Consider the following 20,129-nt stretch of genomic DNA (forward strand, 5'->3'; position numbering starts at 1 on the left):
ATATATCGACAGGAAAATGGAATATAGAATCGATACCTTTCTATGTAGAGGTTCGATATAACCTTAATACAAATAACGAATGAACTAGATTTTGCGGCAGAAACTAGATATCGAAAAACAAAATGCCTAGTATTAGGATACAGAATACTTTTGGTGGTAACTTTAAAGACAAAATGTGAATTCCAGATCGATAGTTAAAAGCACTAACTCCGTCGCATATATATATATATGGTTATCGCTGGAAAGGCTTAAAGGGGCTTAACCGTAGGTATCAACCAAGTAGTAATGAATTAAAAATCAATCAGAAATCAAAAACGTGAAACAGCGCATACGTATACGGGCAATGTTGGGGAAAAGGTGGGATTATCGTTCTGGCAACCCTCGGACTTTGGGCAACAGCAAAATCATAATATTAATTAAGTTGCCATCATACAGATTGAATTCTAGTACATTGCTTGCGAGGTCACTCCAAATAACCCTTGATCGGGGGTTAGCCCGGGTTCTTAGCTAGCCCAGCCTTTCTTAAATTTGGCCGAACGTTGGACTGCTGTGACGCCTTGCAGAACCTCGTCCGCTGCCGTGCTCTCTGTTACGAAATCTCTTTTACTAATCGATCCCGGCCCACCAGATCCTCCTGGCCCAAAGTCATTCCCGTTCCACAGGGGATTTCGCCTCCAATAATAGTCATCTTCTTCAGCCCCAAAGAGCATGAAAGGCTCATCATCATTGGAATCTTGACTTTGGCCAAGTTGATCGTTCACAACAAGGTCGCCTCCATCAATGGGACGGTCGTTTGAATCCAGAATAAAAAGACCTTCCCGGAGGCTAAAGTCTCCCCGGCCATTCGTGTCGGTAAATGTTGGGATTTGTGCCCTCCAGCCCTCATTCCTTGGGTCATACCTAACCGTATGAGGTAAATCATCCAAGGCTTGTTGAATGTCGTGAACAGTCCGCCATACCCCTGGCACCTGAGTACTGGAAAACTCCGTGCGCAGCGGCGCTGTGCAATAGCACTCTAAAGCGCCCCATTATTAAAGTGTTAGCATACGCACTCCTCTTGAGATACCGTTAACTCAAGAACCTGAAATGGCTGCTATAGTCTTTGATGGATTGCTTTACCCCTCGGAGGCCACCCTGTGCACCTTATATTATAAGGCGTATTCCATAAAACTATTACAGGGATCATATCATAAAGCCAGCTTGATTACCCGATTGGAAAAGGGCTAGACTAAAAGCCATTGAAAAAGGACAAAAAAAGACGAAGTTGGTTCAGCAAAACTTACTAAAGACAAAAGCACACCCATTGGCGAATTTTGAACCGTAGCAGAGGGGGCCTTTTCTACCTGCCCCGCGTTCCGCCTTAAGTCGATTCCAGTCCCCTCCTGATGAAATGATCCCAGTTTCTTGATTGCAGCGACATCCCCGGCAACCTTCATGGTACGAGCGGACAAGATCCAGACGTGTCTCGAAGCTCACCATAATATCGTGAATAGCTTCCATTTTATGACGTCCTATTCCATTATTACTTTCAGGAATTGGCATGGGACCTTGTTCCAAGACACGCCTGGCGGAAGGACACTCAACAGTTAAACGTTCTGCGATGAGGTAACTTGGACGTGGTATGCGGACCCTAGCTTCAAGGTCTGGCAGCGCATAGTTATCTTCGAATCGATCTTCTACCCTTCCCAGAGTATGAGATTCAGACGTTGAATCTGTATTTATCGATTTGCCAGTAAAGCTTTGGGGGATATGGGCAGCAGAAAAATTCGGGGCCACCGCTAGCACACGACCCTGATGGATTAGGGCTCTCAAGAATGCGATATTAAGGGATATGAAAACTTGAAGACCTCCACCAAAGCTTTTATTCGGGCGACTACTCCAGTATCTCATGATTAGAACAAAATTTCTGATATCAACCCTTCTGTTAGCGGGATGACTATTGGCGTTTGGCTTCACGCGACAAGTTTGCGAGCGTCGTCTAAATCAAACAGCTTCACATTAGCGCACGATACTTCGACACATTTATAAAGTGATTCAAACTACCAAAGATTGGTTTTAGGCTTCCTTAAGATATCAATTGACTTTTCGAGTTTGTAGACAATATTTATATTGTATGAAAAGAGATGTCTGCCTAGTAGCTAGTTGTCTACTGCTCCAGCCGTTTACCGTTCTGCAGATGAGGGATAGCAAGATATTCGGGAAGAGATGCGATTTACACGTAGTGGGCCATACAGGTTTCTTTATAGAACAATTTTTACCGCGTCGAAGTGTGGGCACAGGTTCTAGCCGTACTTTCCTACAATTGGTGCACCATTACCAGCTCCTGAATGATGGAACTGTTAAATATAGAGTCTGTCATAAAGAATGGAGGAATAACACGAAGTAAATTTGGAAATGTTTCTACGCCTGTAAAATCATATGATCATGCATTTGAGTCCGGTCAAAAACTTGTAATTTCTGAAGGCACAAACTATTGCAACTATGGTCAGCGCCGCCCTCTATGCTCAGTAAAGTAGACTAACACCAAATCTTTTATTGTTTTGTTAGAAACTAATTTTTATTCTCTCGTAAATCAGGCTGCCTGGCCCCTGGTTGAAATAGGTGCTAAGAAGCAATGTTTATAGTAGTTCTAGCTTAAAATCAGACGGTACATGACCATATAGTCAAGAGAAAACTGACCAGTCTAGATTTGTTGCTTGGGGACGCAGCATCTAGCCAGATGATCGAAAAATTGACTGATAGTACATTATGATGTTAGAACTGGGATATATACTACATGTACATGTACGTATACGTATCTAGATATCTCTCAGGCTTCGCCTCAGCTGTAGCCACACACAAGCAAATTTTTGAATTGGCCCATTCTACCAGATACAAGTTGTCGGCGCAGCTGTGGCATATTGAGTTATCCAAACTGTCGTGTCCGTGATGGCGACCGGATAATTGGTGGCGGTGTAAACAATTGTTGTAAGCGCGGTTGTCCCTCCTGGAGTCGTAACCGTACGTGTCGTCGTCGTTAGAATTACTTTGGTCTGTGTGAGTACGTGCCCCACGGTACTAGTCCAAGTCGTGTCGTAGAAGAGAGGGTTGGTCCAAGTGGTAGTGAGGGTTTTTTCGATTGTCGATGTACAGGTCTTAGTGAGGCACAGAGACGCTGGAGGGGTTCCTGAGAGAACACTCGTTGACCTTGAAGTGAACCAAACCAAAGTCGTGGTAGGACCAGTAACAGTTGATGTGATTGTAGTTGCTAACAATATATATAATAGTATTAGAATATTGAAATGTGCATTTTGCACTGATTTAGAATGGCTGGTCATGATTCCAAAAACATTTACGTGTCCGTATACTTACCGGGGATTGTGACCTCTGATGGAGAGTAAATGGTCTTTTGAGTGGTGATCACTCGGATCTCTGTCAACGACTGTGTCGATGTAACCTTCCCCAATGACGATATTCCGTTGGTTACAGTGGTGGTCGATAGAGTTGTAGTTGTAGTTTCAGTGGCGAGCCATCTGGTGACGGTTGTCTGGGTAGGCCCTGGACATAACGGCGAAGGTGTCGTTTTAGCTAGGGCAGTTACAGCGAACAGAGCCACTGAAAGTATCTTCGAAGGGCTTAACATATTTAATATTTTCCGTAAAGGTGCTCGATTTTGGGTATGTATAATATAGATTTTGCTGCCTAGCTTGGTCTACTATAGCTATAGCTATATATATATATATATATATCGTGATCAGGAGTTAAATGTTATAAACTCAAAGAATTTGCTTCGGTGATGCGATGGCCTCTTAAATAACTTTCTTTTAACTGTATATTTATTAGGTAGCTATAGATTAATTTCGAGAATATTGATATATAATATACGGATAAGCGGGATATATACTACCATTCATGTGGTGTAATATAGAACAGGGATCAGGAGAGACGTCCCGAGGCTCCGAACCGAATAATTGCTCTCGGTATATTAACCGCGTTAACCCCGCAGTCCCAACTGTAAGTAAGCTCTGACCATCAATATAACTTCGGTATATAGCTGGGCAAGACACGCAAGACAGCCATCGATGACCCCAGTCTCTAAGCAGAAGCTTATGCATGCCAGTCATGTAAAATATTACTCTTCAATTATAATTGCTCTTACGAGTCAGTCATGGTCCTTCCTTCCTTCCTTCCTTCCTTCACTCGGCCGAAAAATCATATAAATATTAATCTTGATATTATATTAATAGGTGCTAAGATATCATTTAATATGGCTGTATTTCTGTTATAAGGCTATTGCATAAAAATATATATTAAATATCCAATCGTCACTACACTGCACTGCAGGGTATATTGAACTTAACGATTCGGATGTGGGGATGCCGCAAGGCGGAATTTACTAGGCTAATATTCAAGCATACCAAGGGGTTAGCTTATTTGAGCCGCTTTTCTGATCGGGTAAATTAGAACCTAGTTAGCTATACCTACCTGCGTATATTTGCTTTTAAACTATACCAGCAGAACGTTCCGATTCTGCCAATTTTTATGGTCGGAACCCTATTGTGATTTATGAATTATATGACCACAAAGAGCGCACCTAGTTTGACGGCACATTGATTGCCTGACAAGTAGTAATACAGAACTAAATGAAGGGCGCTATAACACTCCCGTTGGTGTTGTGGTAGATGGTTGTTTTAGATTTAGTTTGTAGATGTATGTTTATGGTAGTAACGCTGCACCTCGGTGGGTATTTAGTAGGAAGGTTGGTGGCTGTACAGAAAGCAAACTCGGGCGCCCCCGGGCGACCATTAACCGTGCAATTGCGCAAGCCGAGCTAAGTCTGTCAGAATTAGATTATAAACTGACACACAGACACAACTATTAGCCAACTGGCTTATAAAATATAGCTAGAGAAAAAAACAAAAGTTTTTTTCAATTGACATTTGGCTTATATGTGCCGATTTCGACGAGAAGGCAAATGTTGGGGTCTATAGCTACAGGTTTCAGGATTTATATATCCTCTCTATGCATATATATATACTTATATATATATATATGTCGCAGAGAAGAGGCTCTCTCGTCCCATTTCCCAAGGCAATGGGTTGTATGATGAATACAACAAAAGACTACAAGGCTGAAAGTGAGGGACATATAGGGCTCTGAAACACCGAACAAACTCCGGCGCAGAAGTTTTATTTAACGTCACATGTAGAAAGAAAAGAATAACAGTGTGTGTGATTGGCGGTATGGAAATACCACAATTTTGCTGTTAGAACCTAGAATCGACTTTCTGATTAAATTTCGAAGAAACATAAACATATCATAGGCGCGATTTCAACTGTTCTGCCCATAAATCTACAAATCTATTCAGCTTTAGCCCATTTTAAAATTTCTAATGGCTCGCCATTTTCGAGGCTGTGGGCCTCTCCAGGTTTCAGATGCATCCAGATCTCTTCTTCCATACCGCCTTTTTGCCTACGATTCCATCTGCGCCTCAAAATCGTTGGTAGTTGCGGTTGGATTCGGCTCCGTAAGCCCTTCTGTGTTTTGAGAGTTTTGGCAATCCCACTCTCCGTCGGACGTCTCTCAAATCTATCTTCGTCCTCCCAACTCATGATTCTGACATCCAACAATCCTTCTTCATCTACCCGATTCCACTTAGCGATATTTGCTGGCATTATCCGTTTCAAAAACTCCAGGCTTGCATTAATGTTGATATCGATCGCTCGCTCGGGATCCGCGCTTGCCTTTAAAAGGAGGGCACAAAGTCGAGGATATACCACAGTGAAATCGCTTTGCGAAATATGGACTGTACCTTTCACCGTCATCATCCAGCAATTTTCATTATTCTTCGTAGCTTCCTCGAAGACCTTCATTACCATTTCGAAGTTATCGGCCCAGTGCATAAACGCCTCGCTATTGATCCCTAGCAAAGGGGTTCGGATTTTAGCAGCCTGCGATTCAGGCTGTTGGATTGCTGCGCCCCAGGGGTCATAGATGATGCCTTGTAGGGAATCTGGGACTTCGCCAAATATCTGCTCTGGATTCCGTAAGACTTCTATTGTTGATGCGGCACCGAATGAATGCCCTGCGACCGTAACATTATCAATACGTATGCGATCTTGCCATTTCTCCCAGTTAACCCCATCAAGGCCTCGGCTGGAAGCGCCGGCTGCTCCCTTCTTTAATAGATTCATTTGTGAAAGAATCTCTCCGTCGCCGGAATTGAGAACCTGAATAGCTTTGTATATTTCGGCGAGCTCGGCCTTTCGCATGTTGATTTGTGCTGTGCGGAGATCGGTATCTATCTTGTTCGTCGGGTTGGTATCATATGGATTATCCTTGGGCCAGAGATAATCCACCGTTCGGTATTTTCGCTTTTTTGATGCTGTCACGGTAAGAGCACGCTTCTTGCGATGGATGTATTTACGTCTAGGGGACGATTCTTCTACCGGATCACTGTTCAAACTATTATGAATTGCTTCGGTTGCCGCACGTGCTGGTTTACGACCAAGTCGTTTCGCCCTTTCCCCATCAGCCGACCAAAAATTCGGATTTGTGGGGGATGTTGGAGCCCGTTTTCGAATCGTTGGTAGAACTTCTTCCCAGAGGAAACTTGTCTCGGGCCCGTAATTTACCACACTACGAGCGCCGCTGCCATCACGATGCTCTGGCGCGATTACGACAAAACCATAGCTGGCAAATTCTCCACAGACAGAAGAGTAAACCGAACGACTGCCACCCAATCCATGGGAGAAAATTATGAGTGGGAATTTGGGTTTTGCACCCTCGGGTAGATCCTCTGGTGCCGTCCCAGCCGTATTTTTCACCTTCTCGCCACCTTTCCGGGCCGAATGTGGTGGCGGCCAGTGAGCCGCCAATTCAGCGTTCCGATATGCCGGGATTTTCGTAAACCACGAGGTTGCTCCAAAGAAAGCTAGCATGGCGGGAGCGGGAAGATTGCTGAACTTTGCGTAACCCTTGGCTGTTAAGCTCCGGGGACGTGGTAACCATGTTGCTCTCGACCACGTGTGGTGTTCGCCTGAAGGATCCTTCCCACGCCCCGTCCCTAATGCAGCTGGATAATAGATGTTAAACAGGATGGTTTCGAGAGTTAATGCGTGTCGGCCATTGCGTTTGACCGGGCCGAAGGAACGTGGAGAGGAGACCGGTAGTTCCAATTCCATTATCCCTACACCGTAGGGACCAGAGTACTGAGGAAGACTGTGTAAGAGGATATCCCGGGTACTACGAGGAGGGCGGGATTTGGGAGGACGAGATTTTGGGAGGGTATCGCGAGCATTGGGGTTATTGCGGGTGTGCTCGCGACGACCCTGTTTCATCCACGGGAATACTTTGCCTGGCATTTTTTTTAAAAAGATGGGAAAGGAGGCTCCGTATGTACTGTAAACTCTCTAGTTAGTCTGTCAATGGTTTGGCATGGCATAGAAGGTCGAATTTTTAGTTGTCGTGGCGGACGTGTAAATACATATACATAGGTAGTATTTATAATTAAGTGCTCCCAGACAGCTATTATCATCTTCCGACTTGACTGACTGCGGCACTTAAAACCTGCATATGCCTAAAATCCCCAAAATAAAGCATGTATAATATATGACGTTTCTCGGCTTTTAGAAAAACGGAACTTGCAGCTCGTCCTTTTCAAGCTGCCCGAGCGCCATTGTTCAATTGGGTGGCTGACAATTCGGCTAGTGACGTCACCTGCACAAGGGTGCCCTACGAACTACTTTTGTGATTTATGACAAACATATGAAGCGAACGCCAGGGACGACTTCCAGACTAACATGTGAAATAGTCTGGGGGCGGCGTATGAAAATATGAAAATGAAACTGAATATAAATCAACTAAAGTGAATCTTTGCTATTCAAATGCACACCAAATGTTCCTTTATCATCAAATAACTCCCTGGAAAGCAGAGGTAGAGGAGATGGAATAGGAAAGCTAGATCGGAAAAAATTAGGCAAGACCTCTAATTTACATGAAACTTTTGGTGGAACACCTAACGACGGCCGACAATTGCACCCAATCCTATGGCCCAGCCCGTTTCGAACTTAAAGAAAGAAAATCTATTGTCTCCTGAACGAACTGCTCGAGAACAGAAAATTCGTAGTAGTCTTCAGTCGGTGTCATTCCTATGATGGGCCATATAATACTCATAAGTTGTTCAGCATCAACGGCTTGGAGGTGTTCGGTTTTAGAACGGCATGTAAGATATGGCGGAATGCTCTCAAAACGTTCAAGTATTTTTGTAACATCAGCAACTCTGGCGCTGACACCCAAATCAAATGACTTCACGAGGCCCCGTAAGAATAATTCAGCGGACCATGACGGCTCGAGCAGAAGAGAGAACGATAGCGCCAGCCCCAGAGTATCATCCATCGGGATGGCGCAAAAAAGGCCTTTATTCCCCTCCAGGGTCTGGTTACGAGACAACTCCAGGGAAGAAAGGATTCTATAGAACTGATCCTGCTTTTCCTGGGATGAGATGGTGGAAATCATCCTAGCTAAGACTAATTTGTAATCCGATGGGCTCAGAACCCCGGTCTTCGAATATACAAAATTAATCAAGCTTGGGTCTTCGATAATGCTCGCAATAAGGAATAGATCCGAATTAAAAATAGAGGAATATACAGGGTTCCCAGGCTCTTGATAGCCCATCAGATTTTCGAAGGTTCTAGCAACGCTATCATCCTGTACCCACTGGACCAAAAACCAAATCGGCACTTTTAGGATCTCCGGGATGATATTATTAGTCCTCGCGAGAAATCTGGGTCCCTTCGTTGTCGTTGACAAGAATTCAACATGCATATTCAAAGCATGAAAGGGGGACCACAGTGGAAATCGGCTAAGGATCCAACTAACAGCGGATACGTTGGCTCCCATCACTGCAAGGGCGAGATACCGCTCACGGTCCCTTCTGATTGCCGCTGTGAAAATAGTTGACCACAGTCCCTTTAGAACATCCAGTGTGCCATAGAACAAAACATGTTCAATTAGAGTGCTAACGGGGAGAAATTGGCGGTTCCCGTCTTGGAAGACCTTATCAAAGGCGTTATGCCAGCTTGAAATAGCCATCTCTTCTCGAACGGTGGAATCCGCTTCACTAAGGCCCGCCCCCCTCTGGCGATAAATATAAAGAGGGTTGGATAACACTGACGATACAGCGTCTATGGTCCCATGCCAATGTAAAGAACTTAATTTGGGGGACATATAGCACTCCCGTAGTATCGCGGAGGCCGTGTTTGTTTCCCTCATCCTCAAGCTATCTTTAGCTAAGCGAATTAACCCCGAAATATCGAGATCGGCCTTCGCGCAACTTGGAATTACCGTAAATACATCAGCTGGATCGGTCGATTCTAGCCTATTGCTCTGTCCCGCGTGATATTTATATATAGGTACCGGGTAACTAAATGCTCGGTGTTTTGACATATCGTGCTGATGTAGGTACTCTGCTGTAGAAAAGCCAACCTGGTTAAAAGGACAGGTTTTGATAGGACACTTGAACTTCCTATTGTGGGTATCGAGATGTCGGTGCTTCCGTTCGCTATCAGGAAATCCGACGTGAAAATGAATGCATTTCATGTCTGTGCATCTGAAAGGAGGCCCATATAATCGAATCAGAGACTGTAGCTCGGTAGAGTCACAGCCCTCTGCATAATCCTGGAGGGATGTATTGAGCTTCTGATGTATAAAGTTAAGTCTGTTTTGAATGCCACGTAAACGGGTATTCCTATCTCGTGCTTCTCCGATCCGGGGTTTCCTGAACAGTTCAATAACTTGGAATAACTGGGAATGGGGAGTAACTTTGGTGTCAAGGGCGGACGCTTTTAGAAACTCGAAGATTGAAGAACGAATGTCGCCCCCGGAGACTAAGGGTATCGAAGCCCCTTTGCATAATCCGTATGCTGCTTTGGCGAAAGCCACTAGCTTAGCATTTAAAGTTTTCATGTATAGTGAGCCAAGATCCGTAATTCCTTCTCCAAGATGGTAAACCAAAGATACGCAGGTATATGAAAGCATTGCTAACCCGCCAGATCTTAGAAGTGACCCAAAAGAATCGCTATTCCCTGTGACAGCTCCCAGACTTTGCAGGTAGGTCAAACAAGCAACACTGATGCTGCGATGTATGGTGGCATGGCGAAGTCCCAGTGTATTATCTTTTGTAAGGAGGTACCTTTCTAAGGATTAGCTATGGGTAACTACTTGAGTTCGTCATCGAATAAGCTCTATACTTACTCCCTTAGAGAAGAGTGAACGAGGCAGACAGTGTCATCATTCATTATTTCTATGAGCGACCCACAGAGCAATGGCAAAGAAATGCTGCGCTTTGTTGAAAGTAAGTCTATTTTCTCCTCTATCACCATTGCTTGTTGAAGTTCCGATGCTCGGAGGGGCCTTTGCCCCCCTAATACAAATTTGAATACTCTCTTCGCATATTTCCGACTAGGCTTTCGCAAACTAATGATCCTTTGCAAAGATCTGTCATAACTGGGAAATCATTAGACCAGAGCCCGTAAGGTACCGCTGCAATAAACATGAAGCTCATCCCCACACACATACGCGTATATCGCGTGTGAGCGTATGAGAAACACGAGCAGACTTTAACTGGGTAGACTCACATTTGGTCCAAGCCGTCGGGTAGCTCTTCTATCAAATTATCTATTTGTAGTCCTTGGGCTAGGTCGGGGAGATCGTTCAGGACCAACTTTGCATACAAGAACATCCCTACATCGACTAGATCTTCAGCTCTCCATTATATGCATGGTGAATTATACATGACGATTGTCATTTCATCCTTACCGTCCGCTTTATCTACTATCGCATTGAGATATCCTTCAGCAGCCTTATCGTCATATCCGCAATCTTCAACCAAAATGCGGATATTTTCCGGGTCTAGAGTAAAAGCTGTTATGTCTCGCCGGTTTTGGGCATTAGACAACGTAATCTCTTTGGTACCCCATGCTCGTATCTTTTTCTGAATAAGCTCTTCCGGGCGGCAGCTAATGAATAATCTGATATCAGAACAGTTTTTCAGGAAACTTTCTAGTATTCCGAGGAATTTTCGGGTTTCCGCATCGTTGGGAAGCTCGTCGACCCCATCGACAAAGAGTAGTACTGGTCGATGAAACTGGAAGATCTCTTGTAATAAGTCCTGCAACACCTCAGTAGAACCTAACTTTTGGGCAAATTCCCCGCCCAGTACTTCAAGAACCGTCTCAGCATACTCAGAGTACTTCGCCAGTTGATCGTAAAGGAGTGATTTTAGGGCCGTGTTGCAATCATTATTCTGTCGAGACTGAAATCCCAGTGCTAGGTGCGCTAAGCTGTATCTGTCAGGGCAACGAGTAAGGTCGTATTCTACCCTGTTGAAAGCAATCGATGAAAGAGTTGTTTTTCCTAAACATCGTATTAATTATCGTATGTACACTAATTATACAAATACATACGTACGTACCTGCGCCTGGTATACCATACAACGCCAGAACAGGGTCTGAATTGGGTGCTATGGTTTTCCAGTTAATGAAATCCAGATGGTTGTAAAGCCACTCCCCAGCTTCTGGGTTCCTTCTTGATATCTTTCTTGCATCTTCTAGTCGGGGCGTGGAAAGTAATGCAGGTTGAAGTTCTTGGCGGAAGATCTGCAAGGTCAAGTAAAGGCGGTGCTTCGCAGCTTCTTTGAATTCGGTTTCTGCATTGGCATGGAACCTCATCACCTCGTCGAGTCGCGAGATTGAAATTAAACGATGTTTTTCAGCCTCTTTGAACTCTTGCTCTGCACTAGCGTGAAAATGTACTGCTTCGTCAAAGTTAGTAACGACCACTGCGTCCCGAATCAGCTTTTGGTCGTTTTCCAAGTTTGAAATTACAGCAGCTAGCTTTTTGTCGAAGACTGGGGAGTGTATCCGCAAAATTTGTTCACAAGAATGAGCTAGATTTTCACATTTTATGGTCAGCAAATGCATACAAATTCAAACTTACTAGTGTCTGATTAATAGGCGACTCCGCAGGAAGCTGGGGTTGAAATGAAAAGATGCGGTCTAAATTAAGCTTACTTTTTTTCCCAAACACTTTCATTGCGGTCCAAAGTACCTCCAGAATGTCCGTGTAGACCCTAACAAGTATTACCCTGAAACGAGAGTCCTTCAAAATTAAACCAGTGCACTTCTCAAACAACAAGAGCTTCTCGCCTATCGCTGAAAGAGCATCCAACAGTGTATCAATAGCTTTCTGCCATTGTGTGCCAATCTATTATAAGTTGAAATTAGCATCAATCCACAGATCCATTGAAGCAAAATATAAAATTCAATACTCGATCACAAAGCATGTAGAAGCAAAATATTTGATCGACGATCGATTCGACTAGCAGTGTAGAAATATACGGTGTTTGAGTCTCCTTTAGTCTTACCTGTAATAGAAACTTGAGAGGCCCCTAGGTAGATGACAATAGTATTAGCATCTGACAGGGGACCCGAACGATCGAACTGACGCAGGTGCTTCCACCGATGCCTGAAAATTATACTATCTCAATTGCCTGTTGATGAAGAAACTTACCCAGACAAAACATAGTATCTCGCTTGTTTGGGCGAAGACTTCGATTATCTTAGCATATCCTGAAAGGCCGTCGATAAAAGGCCTTAATAATCCAAGTGCCCGATGGGATTTGCGGCTTTTCTGCTCTTCTTGGAGCTTTACGGCTAATATCTCTACATCCTTTCTGCTGGTTGATCCGAATTGCTGCTTCTGCTCAGCAGATAATCGGCTTTGGAATTTTTGTAGGGCTTCATCAAAAGGACTTGGTGAGGGAGTTGAGGTCGGTATGGGGACCGACATTGTTACAGCTTGTATACTATTCCCAATCTGTAAATCTATAGATGCTACTTAGTATGCGATCTTACCAGCCCTAGGTCAGTCCCAACTCTCCGGAATAGAAGGAGGTATGGAGTAATGCGATACCGGATGTTTATAGGGATGTACCAAAGAAGAAGAAAAACTTGAAACTAATCGGCTCGTTTTCAGATGCGTTCTAACCCCACGGCTTTCGCAATGGCGATAGGTGGCGGGCTCCGCTTAGCTTGTCCACGATTTGTAATTTCGGGTTGTACGTTGCACGTTGTTCGACTGACGAGCTCCGGATTATATATACTGGACCCCCTGCCCATTCCCTACGTCTGATCTCGAGGCTAACTGTACCGAGCCACTGAAACGGAAATAACAATCGCACGCACGCGAGATCTCCACTGTGTACGATAAAGGGAGAGCAAGCCGTTCTGCCTGTGAAGATGGATATCAATTGTTATCAACCGAACCCCCTAGTTATGCCTGGCATTGCCAGAAATTTCTGCGCCTTATCACTGTACTGACGTGGACATATGCAAGGTTTGGCGCACACAAAGGCACACCCCCATCGAATTCAAGGACAAGGCGGCGTTGGTCCTATCTAGGAGATGATACCTAGGTAGTTGCGAGAAGGCTATGCCAATTCGTTTGCCCAGGCAGGCGTGAAAGTTAACCAATCGGCATTGGACGCAGTAGAATTCAATTGACTGACCATCGATCACCCCGCGCGTGTTGGGTAAGTGGCTTCGCTTCATACACTGCCACAATTGTCCTAAAGTTGGCTGAGCTCGAGCTGTACAACTCTTCATAAACTCATTCAACCCCCCCCCCCCATAAAAAAGCTCCCCATGGAGTTTTTATTTTTCCGGTTGACCTCCACCTCCTTAGGCTTCAAAATCCTTCCATTCGACAGTTGTAACCCGATCCAACTTCACCGCTCATACCTTAAGTTCCTAAGCACCAGTGCCTACCCGCCAGCACAGTACATCTCGTGGTCCACGAAAAGGATTTCGTAGGTGAATACTCCCTTCTAACTTTGTAAATTAGGGTCCGTGCCCCTAAGCGCTGCGCCTACGTATAGAAGCACATCACTTGACTATAGGAAGTACTAACCTGGATACATGTTCGAATCTTCCGTCTAGGCGACACTACAATACTTAGACTAGCTGCATACTGTTATGGGTTCCTCCAAGAGATATCTTCCCGATCAGTTTGAGGCCAATACAGCATGCCAGCCTTACTTGAAAGTGTTCGTCATAAGCCCACGGTTTCCTAAACCCCTCTATATCCCACACACAAGGCTATGGCAAAGGTGCCCTGTTTTTTGTTGTTTAAAAAAATGTTTTGACTAAGATATACTTGACTTAATCCGGGAAGACCCAAGCTATATCATCGCCGTAAACTAGGATATTCCGAATATGAGGTCGACCCAAACTCCCAATATGACTCCTCGTGGAGCTCGGATTGCGCATACCCCGGATTCGTCGTTCAAAGCCCATACACTTCCGACTATGAATCCGACATTGTTATCTCACAAACTGGGGATACAAGTCCCCGTCCGACGCCTAACTGCGCCGATACTAATACACAGGTTTCATTTCCGGCCCCTAGACTTAATTTTTGTAGAGTAACAACAGATATTGCCGAATCAAATTTCAACACGAACCAAGATTATAGCCAGGAGATGGTCTGCTTAGGCTCAGTATGACTTCTTTTTTCGGTGCCATCTCTTCGTATATAGATGAACACTAACGGCGTTTTTACAACTTGCAGATTCTTTTGGATGCTTGCTCAATGAGCTTAGATAATATCAACACTGGGCAAGAACTTTCTCTCTCTGCAATTGGCGGCTCAGTGCAATTATGGGCAAACAAGCACTACCTTGGGCTCCTCAAACGACCTGCCTCCACTAGCTTTCAAGAAATCCTCAGCAGATTCGAAATCGACTATAAACTTTATCTATCAAGCTCTGAAGTTACTAAAACTGATTCCTCTGTTGAATTTCAAGTGGCAGTCGATCTATATTGCCTCGAAGAGGAAAGATTTTCCATTGGGCGGGCTTTGCTAAGCAGCGAGATGTACCTGCAAGACCCGTATGAAAAGAAAAAAGGGGTTGGGTACTCAAACCCGCATATACTGGAGGTCTCAGACCCTGAAGTAATAGAAAAGCTTGCATCAGAAGGAATAAATGTATATACTGCTCAGGACCAGGTTGGAAACAAATCTAAGAAATCAGCTGTCGAAGAGCTTCGTGGTCAAAATGATGAGATATCGGATTTGTTCACAACAGGTTCCGAAAATACTCCCAGCCTAGAATACCTGAATATACAGGTTAGCTCGAGTATAACTGTCAAGCTGAAAGAGTAAGTCACCCCATCAACTTAACTCCCGCCTTAAGCCAGTATACAACCTCGATACAAGCTATTAACCACTCAACTATAATTTTAACCAGGCACCAAAATATTGGTCTAGCTTGGATGCTGCAGAAAGAAGGGTATCCTACGCCAATAAGTCGCTCTTCCAAATCCCAAGGAGGTATACTAGCAGACGAGATGGGAATGGGGAAAACCTTGACAGCCTTAGCCCTTATTGCGACAAGTAGAGATATGAGTCCACATCAGAGCAGTGCTCAGAGTTTAGGCACTACATTAATCATATGTCCTAAATCAGGTGAGTAGCGACATCCTGAGTCTTGCATTTGGCAGGTTCTTTTAGAGCCCAAAACGTTTTCCTGTAACGGATACAGACGCTTACCACTGGCGGATAATAGTCGTTACTGGATGGGAGGAACAAATCAAAAGATTTACAACGAACTTTAGCTACATAGTTTGTGAGCCGGTCAATGGGAAGTTACCGGAAATAAACTTTGCGCAATATGATGTAGCCATAGCTACCTATGCTGCTTTGCATTCGAGATCCAGAACGGCAGGAAAGATTTCAGCATTTTATTGGAGGAGAATAATTTTAGACGAAGGTTAGTCTTGTGGGCTTGCTTGTGTGCTGAGCTAAGCTCGCCCATCTAATAGTTAGAATAATACCGAGCTAACAATAACTCCGGGAAAAGCCCACACCATTCGCGAGAGGTCTACAAAGCAAGCAAAAAAAAATATGCACTAAAGTCGGAAAGTCGTTGGTGTCTAACAGGCACGCCTATACAAAATAAACTTGATGACTACGGGTCGCTTCTCGAATTCCTTCAGCACGATACATATGGCACCCGCTCGGCATTCCAGTCAAGGATCATTAAATCGTTAGGGCAGAGGGGCGAGGAGTCCCTGCAGGAACTTCAACAGTTAGTCGCAGAGACAACTTTGCGTAGACTAAAACTCCATTCCAGATTAGATTTACCAGTGCGAAGAGATATAGTACAGCAGCTCGATTTCAACGCCGATGAAGAGCGTCTACACAGACTACTCGGCCGGTTTGTCAACGCTAAAATTCAGAATGCGGTCCGGCAGGGAACACTTAAAAATATCGGAACCTACGCTACTCAATTGATCCTAAGGTTGAGACAGGTTTGTAATCATGGTGTTCACCTTTTGCCCCCATTGGTTCAAGAAGAACTTCGGCGGTTCGAATGTCAAGGAGGTGAGGAATACGCGATATCCCACACCTTCACTGAGCCGATTTGTGAATTGTGCAAGAGTTCCGAATTATCGGCAACAATTACCGGAAACTCAGTAACTTATGAGGATTGTCAACACGCAATTTGTTCTAAATGTAATTCGGATGCAATTGAATGTCCGCTGTGCTTCAAGTCCGCTCAAGATTATACTATATCAACCACCCAGCCATCGACAAAAGTTCAAAATCTTATATCGAATCTCCAGTCAGGCTTCAGCGGGAAGAGGTACGTCTATCCAATGGCCATGTACCGACACCCACTTTTACCATATTCCTGACTCCATCTATAGTGTTGTATTCAGTTGTTGGACGAAGATGTTGGATTTAGTCGAGGTGGCTCTGAAAAGTAACGGGATAGGGTTCACCCGGATGGAAGGCTCATTGACGACGAGGGAGCGGAAAGAACATCTACACACATTTCGAAATGACCCCAACTGTAGAGTTTTTCTATCGACCTTGGGAAGTGGGAGCACAGGGTAGGTTCTTTGGCCCTCAACTCGTGAAGGACGACCTCTAACAAAAGTTCCCCGCTCCATTCTTAGTCTCGATCTCACCGTGGCCTCTGAAGTACATCTCCTAGAGCCACAGTTCAACCCAATGCTAGAAGAGCAAGCCCTGGCGCGAGTGCATAGAATTGGCCAAACAAACCCGGTTACCACTATCAGATATATTATGAGGAATTCTTATGAAGAGGTGAGTTTTACACATTTGAAATTTTTGCTCGGACCCTTTATCATCCAAAGTACCCTTTTGTCTATGCGGGGAATTTTTATCCGCGGCTAGACGTCCATAAGCTCTAACATCGATGTTAAATTAGCAAATCTTGGAACGGCAAAATAAAGAGCTTCAACTCGCAGGGTTATGCGTTTCGGGTACCGTCCGTGCAACCGGATCTATAGAAAAGTATTTGGAGGTTAGTATTTATATACCCCATAACTTGGGCAGTGGGGGCTGGCGATCTGTACACTATAGTGTTTAGAGGCTGTCATACGATAGTCGATCGAGCTTGCCTCACGCATCATGCATAGAATAGAGCTCATAGACCATTGCGTTGTAACGGGCCCAGAAATAAGACCGGTAATTAGTCATGAATGGAGCCTTATGTTCATCCACAATCTGAAGCCGTTATGAAGGATCATCGACCGATTGCCAAGCCCACCAACCGCCCGCTCTCCGCAAGTATACAAAGTGCAGAAAATTTGCGTTGAGTCATTACGCACGGTTCTGAATATGTGGGAACTCAGTCTTGTAACCAAACTCCGGGGACGCCGTAAAAATCAAATAAAAAGCGCCGGCGTATCCGCTGCGAGGTATATCCATCCGCTGGATGTTGTTCTCTCAGCACTGAGAACTTCTTTAATTAAAAATGAAATCGACTCTCCTTGAGCTCCCCGCAGAAATATGGTACCAGATATTTACTTCTTTGACATATTTCGATCTTCACGAGCGCCTAAAGCCAGCAAATCGACGTTTTAAATCGCTTGTTGTTGGTTCAAAAACTCGACTGCACGGGCTTACGGCTACGATATGGAACCAAGTCATCCACCACGAGCTTGACTACCATGATCTACGTTCACTATCCAGGGTCTCCCCTGACTTCCGCTTCTTTGTCAAAAAAAACAAATCTGACGATATCCTAACAACAAGACGTCGGTTACCACTCCACCGAAGACCTGGCGGGTTGAACCCGGCACAGATCACGCTACACCCTGCGGAACTAGAGGGAACGAGGCTGGAACTACACCCCTTTTTCTACAATATGGCAATGGACAAAAAGAAAGCTCTCTTCTTTTATATGGCACCATCCGCCAGACCTCGTTTCGTGGCGGCCAAATCGCTTTCAATCGAACGTTTCGTGTATAGTACCCAGCAGCCTCGTGGGTTTTTTGCCCCTCGCACTGTACTATCCGAAAATGCAACATACCCCCCAGTCGCTGGTTTCGCAATCGAACTAAATAAAACCCGTAAGGTACAAGTTTGGCCGAAGCAAGCAGATGGAAGGCCAGCTGCTGTCACGGTCGGAGACGTAGTTCAGGTGCTAGGAGAGGCAATCGACACTACGTCGCAGCTCGGCTTAGTACATGGGGAATTTTATACAGTGTTCCAAGAACTTTCGTCCAAAAATGCCCGAGGATGTATGTCGCTTTCCTTATTTGCAAGCTATGTCGGAGAGTTCGGCGGGGTGAAGTTATTAGAACCAAAGTTCGAGACTGATTTGAATGGTAAAAAGGAGCTATCGTGTTCACTTTCCCCGCCCCAGCTTGAAAAGTTATACCCACCACTTGCATAATAGCACATATGTGAAGAACAGAGAAGAAGATAGAATATTAAAACACTTATATGTATGTCCATACGTTATATCTACTTTCTTGCTGGGGTACTTAATTACTTAAGTAGCCGTATATGCAGAATAAGAACAACACAATCTAATACTGCAATAGCAGGCGAAGAAATGCAAGTGCTTTCGTTTTGACCAACCCTGTGTAAATTAGAAGCCGGATCGTTTGCAGTTAATTTTGATACCCTCGAAATCAATACCTCTTTTCTTCCAGAATGGGTCGAAAGAAGAACCTGAATAATGGAATTAATTTCCCAACCACCCGTCTAAACTAGACATCCTCCCGGTCAAGACTTCAACATCTTCGAGTCTATTAACTCAAGAAGCCCAAATAGCAGAGCTAACTGGCACCACGGGATGCTCATTCAATACGGCAAGTGGGTCCCGCTAGCCGTCTCCAACAAACTTATTTAAGGTTTCGCCAGGGCTAGAAACCACCCAGCCATACCATCCATAACTACCGGGCTTTTAAAAACTTGGCTACGTATCGACTCGTATAACTGTTATCCGGTGCTGACTTCTTTGGACGTCGAGTCTGTACAAAATAGAGGCAATTTCGCATGTTATCATAATACTAATATAGTCTCGTCCCCAGATACTAAAGGTATAAACCAATAAACCAGCCAAAATCAAAACCAAGCAACGCAAACGGGGCTGCAAAATACCACAAATTGAGATTCCTTTGAAGCCAAGGCCAAGGTTACACTGATATCATTTACTCTTTCAACCCTTCGCGGGTCTAGAAGTTAGCCTTTTTATAAGTTTAACTAGGCTTCGAGATGCTTTGCAGATATGCACAGATGAAACCTCAGAGGAAAGTTTTCGGCCTTTCCTTTGCACCTTCTTTCCTTTTCTCTGCGGCGGAACCGTCGGGATTACTCTTGTGCTGGACCCAATTTACGTAATTTGGTGACCTGCCGCCTACGCCTATCTGCACCCAAAGAGAGAAAGTTGGGAACCTCACCAGATTCCCAATTGAAGCCCATGCGCAGCCCAAGTAAATCCCACCGTTAGCGCAAGCCCCATGAGCTCTTAGTTCGTCAAGTTATGGGGAATTAGACTCGCCACTTTCCCGATCGACCCTCCCGATGCACGTGCGTGCCCTGTATAACAACACAGTTGGGAGCTTCGAGACGAAAACGCAGGCCGCAGTTACAGCACATAGCGCCTTGTCATGACGAGAACTAGTTCCCATCTAGGTTGACCATATGGAGCTTCCTAGTCGTATTCTAGCCTTTCTCTTTAGTATACATCCAGTTCTTTTCCCCGGTATCCCGCGATAATACAAAAGGAATTATGAAAACTTTATTTCGTGAGATTCCACCCTACAGAA

General features: G+C 44.6%; 7 protein-coding genes across 7 annotated transcripts; 2 read left to right on the plus strand and 5 right to left on the minus strand.

Annotated features, from left to right (window-relative positions):
* Positions 1 to 503: 503 nt before the first annotated feature.
* On the minus strand, positions 504 to 1,890 carry AOL_s00078g555 (uncharacterized protein; the record flags this gene model as incomplete). Its single annotated transcript, XM_011123818.1, has 2 exons — positions 504 to 1,015; positions 1,284 to 1,890. 2 exons carry the CDS (start codon positions 1,888 to 1,890, stop codon positions 504 to 506), a joined length of 1,119 nt encoding a protein of 372 aa, XP_011122120.1.
* Positions 1,891 to 2,864: 974 nt separating this feature from the next.
* On the minus strand, positions 2,865 to 3,622 carry AOL_s00078g556 (uncharacterized protein; the record flags this gene model as incomplete). Its single annotated transcript, XM_011123819.1, has 2 exons — positions 2,865 to 3,247; positions 3,352 to 3,622. 2 exons carry the CDS (start codon positions 3,620 to 3,622, stop codon positions 2,865 to 2,867), a joined length of 654 nt encoding a protein of 217 aa, XP_011122121.1.
* Positions 3,623 to 5,339: 1,717 nt separating this feature from the next.
* AOL_s00078g557 (uncharacterized protein) lies at positions 5,340 to 7,343 on the minus strand (the record flags this gene model as incomplete). Its single annotated transcript, XM_011123820.1, has 1 exon — positions 5,340 to 7,343. One exon carries the CDS (start codon positions 7,341 to 7,343, stop codon positions 5,340 to 5,342), a length of 2,004 nt encoding a protein of 667 aa, XP_011122122.1.
* A 682-nt stretch (positions 7,344 to 8,025) lies between these two features.
* Positions 8,026 to 9,072, minus strand: AOL_s00078g558 (uncharacterized protein; the record flags this gene model as incomplete). The annotated part of the gene is made up of 1 exon (XM_011123821.1): positions 8,026 to 9,072. The coding sequence occupies one exon, from the start codon at positions 9,070 to 9,072 to the stop codon at positions 8,026 to 8,028; it is 1,047 nt and encodes a 348-aa protein (XP_011122123.1).
* A 1,157-nt stretch (positions 9,073 to 10,229) lies between these two features.
* AOL_s00078g559 (uncharacterized protein) lies at positions 10,230 to 12,828 on the minus strand (the record flags this gene model as incomplete). Its single annotated transcript, XM_011123822.1, has 7 exons — positions 10,230 to 10,317; positions 10,617 to 10,722; positions 10,798 to 11,394; positions 11,453 to 11,926; positions 12,051 to 12,243; positions 12,404 to 12,427; positions 12,550 to 12,828. 7 exons carry the CDS (start codon positions 12,826 to 12,828, stop codon positions 10,230 to 10,232), a joined length of 1,761 nt encoding a protein of 586 aa, XP_011122124.1.
* Positions 12,829 to 14,276: 1,448 nt separating this feature from the next.
* AOL_s00078g560 (uncharacterized protein) lies at positions 14,277 to 17,454 on the plus strand (the record flags this gene model as incomplete). Its single annotated transcript, XM_011123823.1, has 10 exons — positions 14,277 to 14,359; positions 14,461 to 14,536; positions 14,608 to 15,197; positions 15,287 to 15,504; positions 15,605 to 15,808; positions 15,979 to 16,684; positions 16,749 to 16,934; positions 17,001 to 17,151; positions 17,276 to 17,371; positions 17,431 to 17,454. The coding sequence occupies 10 exons, from the start codon at positions 14,277 to 14,279 to the stop codon at positions 17,452 to 17,454; spliced, it is 2,334 nt and encodes a 777-aa protein (XP_011122125.1).
* Positions 17,455 to 17,824: 370 nt separating this feature from the next.
* AOL_s00078g561 (uncharacterized protein) lies at positions 17,825 to 18,748 on the plus strand (the record flags this gene model as incomplete). Its single annotated transcript, XM_011123824.1, has 1 exon — positions 17,825 to 18,748. One exon carries the CDS (start codon positions 17,825 to 17,827, stop codon positions 18,746 to 18,748), a length of 924 nt encoding a protein of 307 aa, XP_011122126.1.
* Positions 18,749 to 20,129: the final 1,381 nt, after the last annotated feature.

The sequence above is a fragment of the Orbilia oligospora genome, assembly GCF_000225545.1.
Source record: "Orbilia oligospora ATCC 24927 unplaced genomic scaffold scaffold00078, whole genome shotgun sequence".
Taxonomy (NCBI): domain Eukaryota; kingdom Fungi; phylum Ascomycota; class Orbiliomycetes; order Orbiliales; family Orbiliaceae; genus Orbilia; species Orbilia oligospora.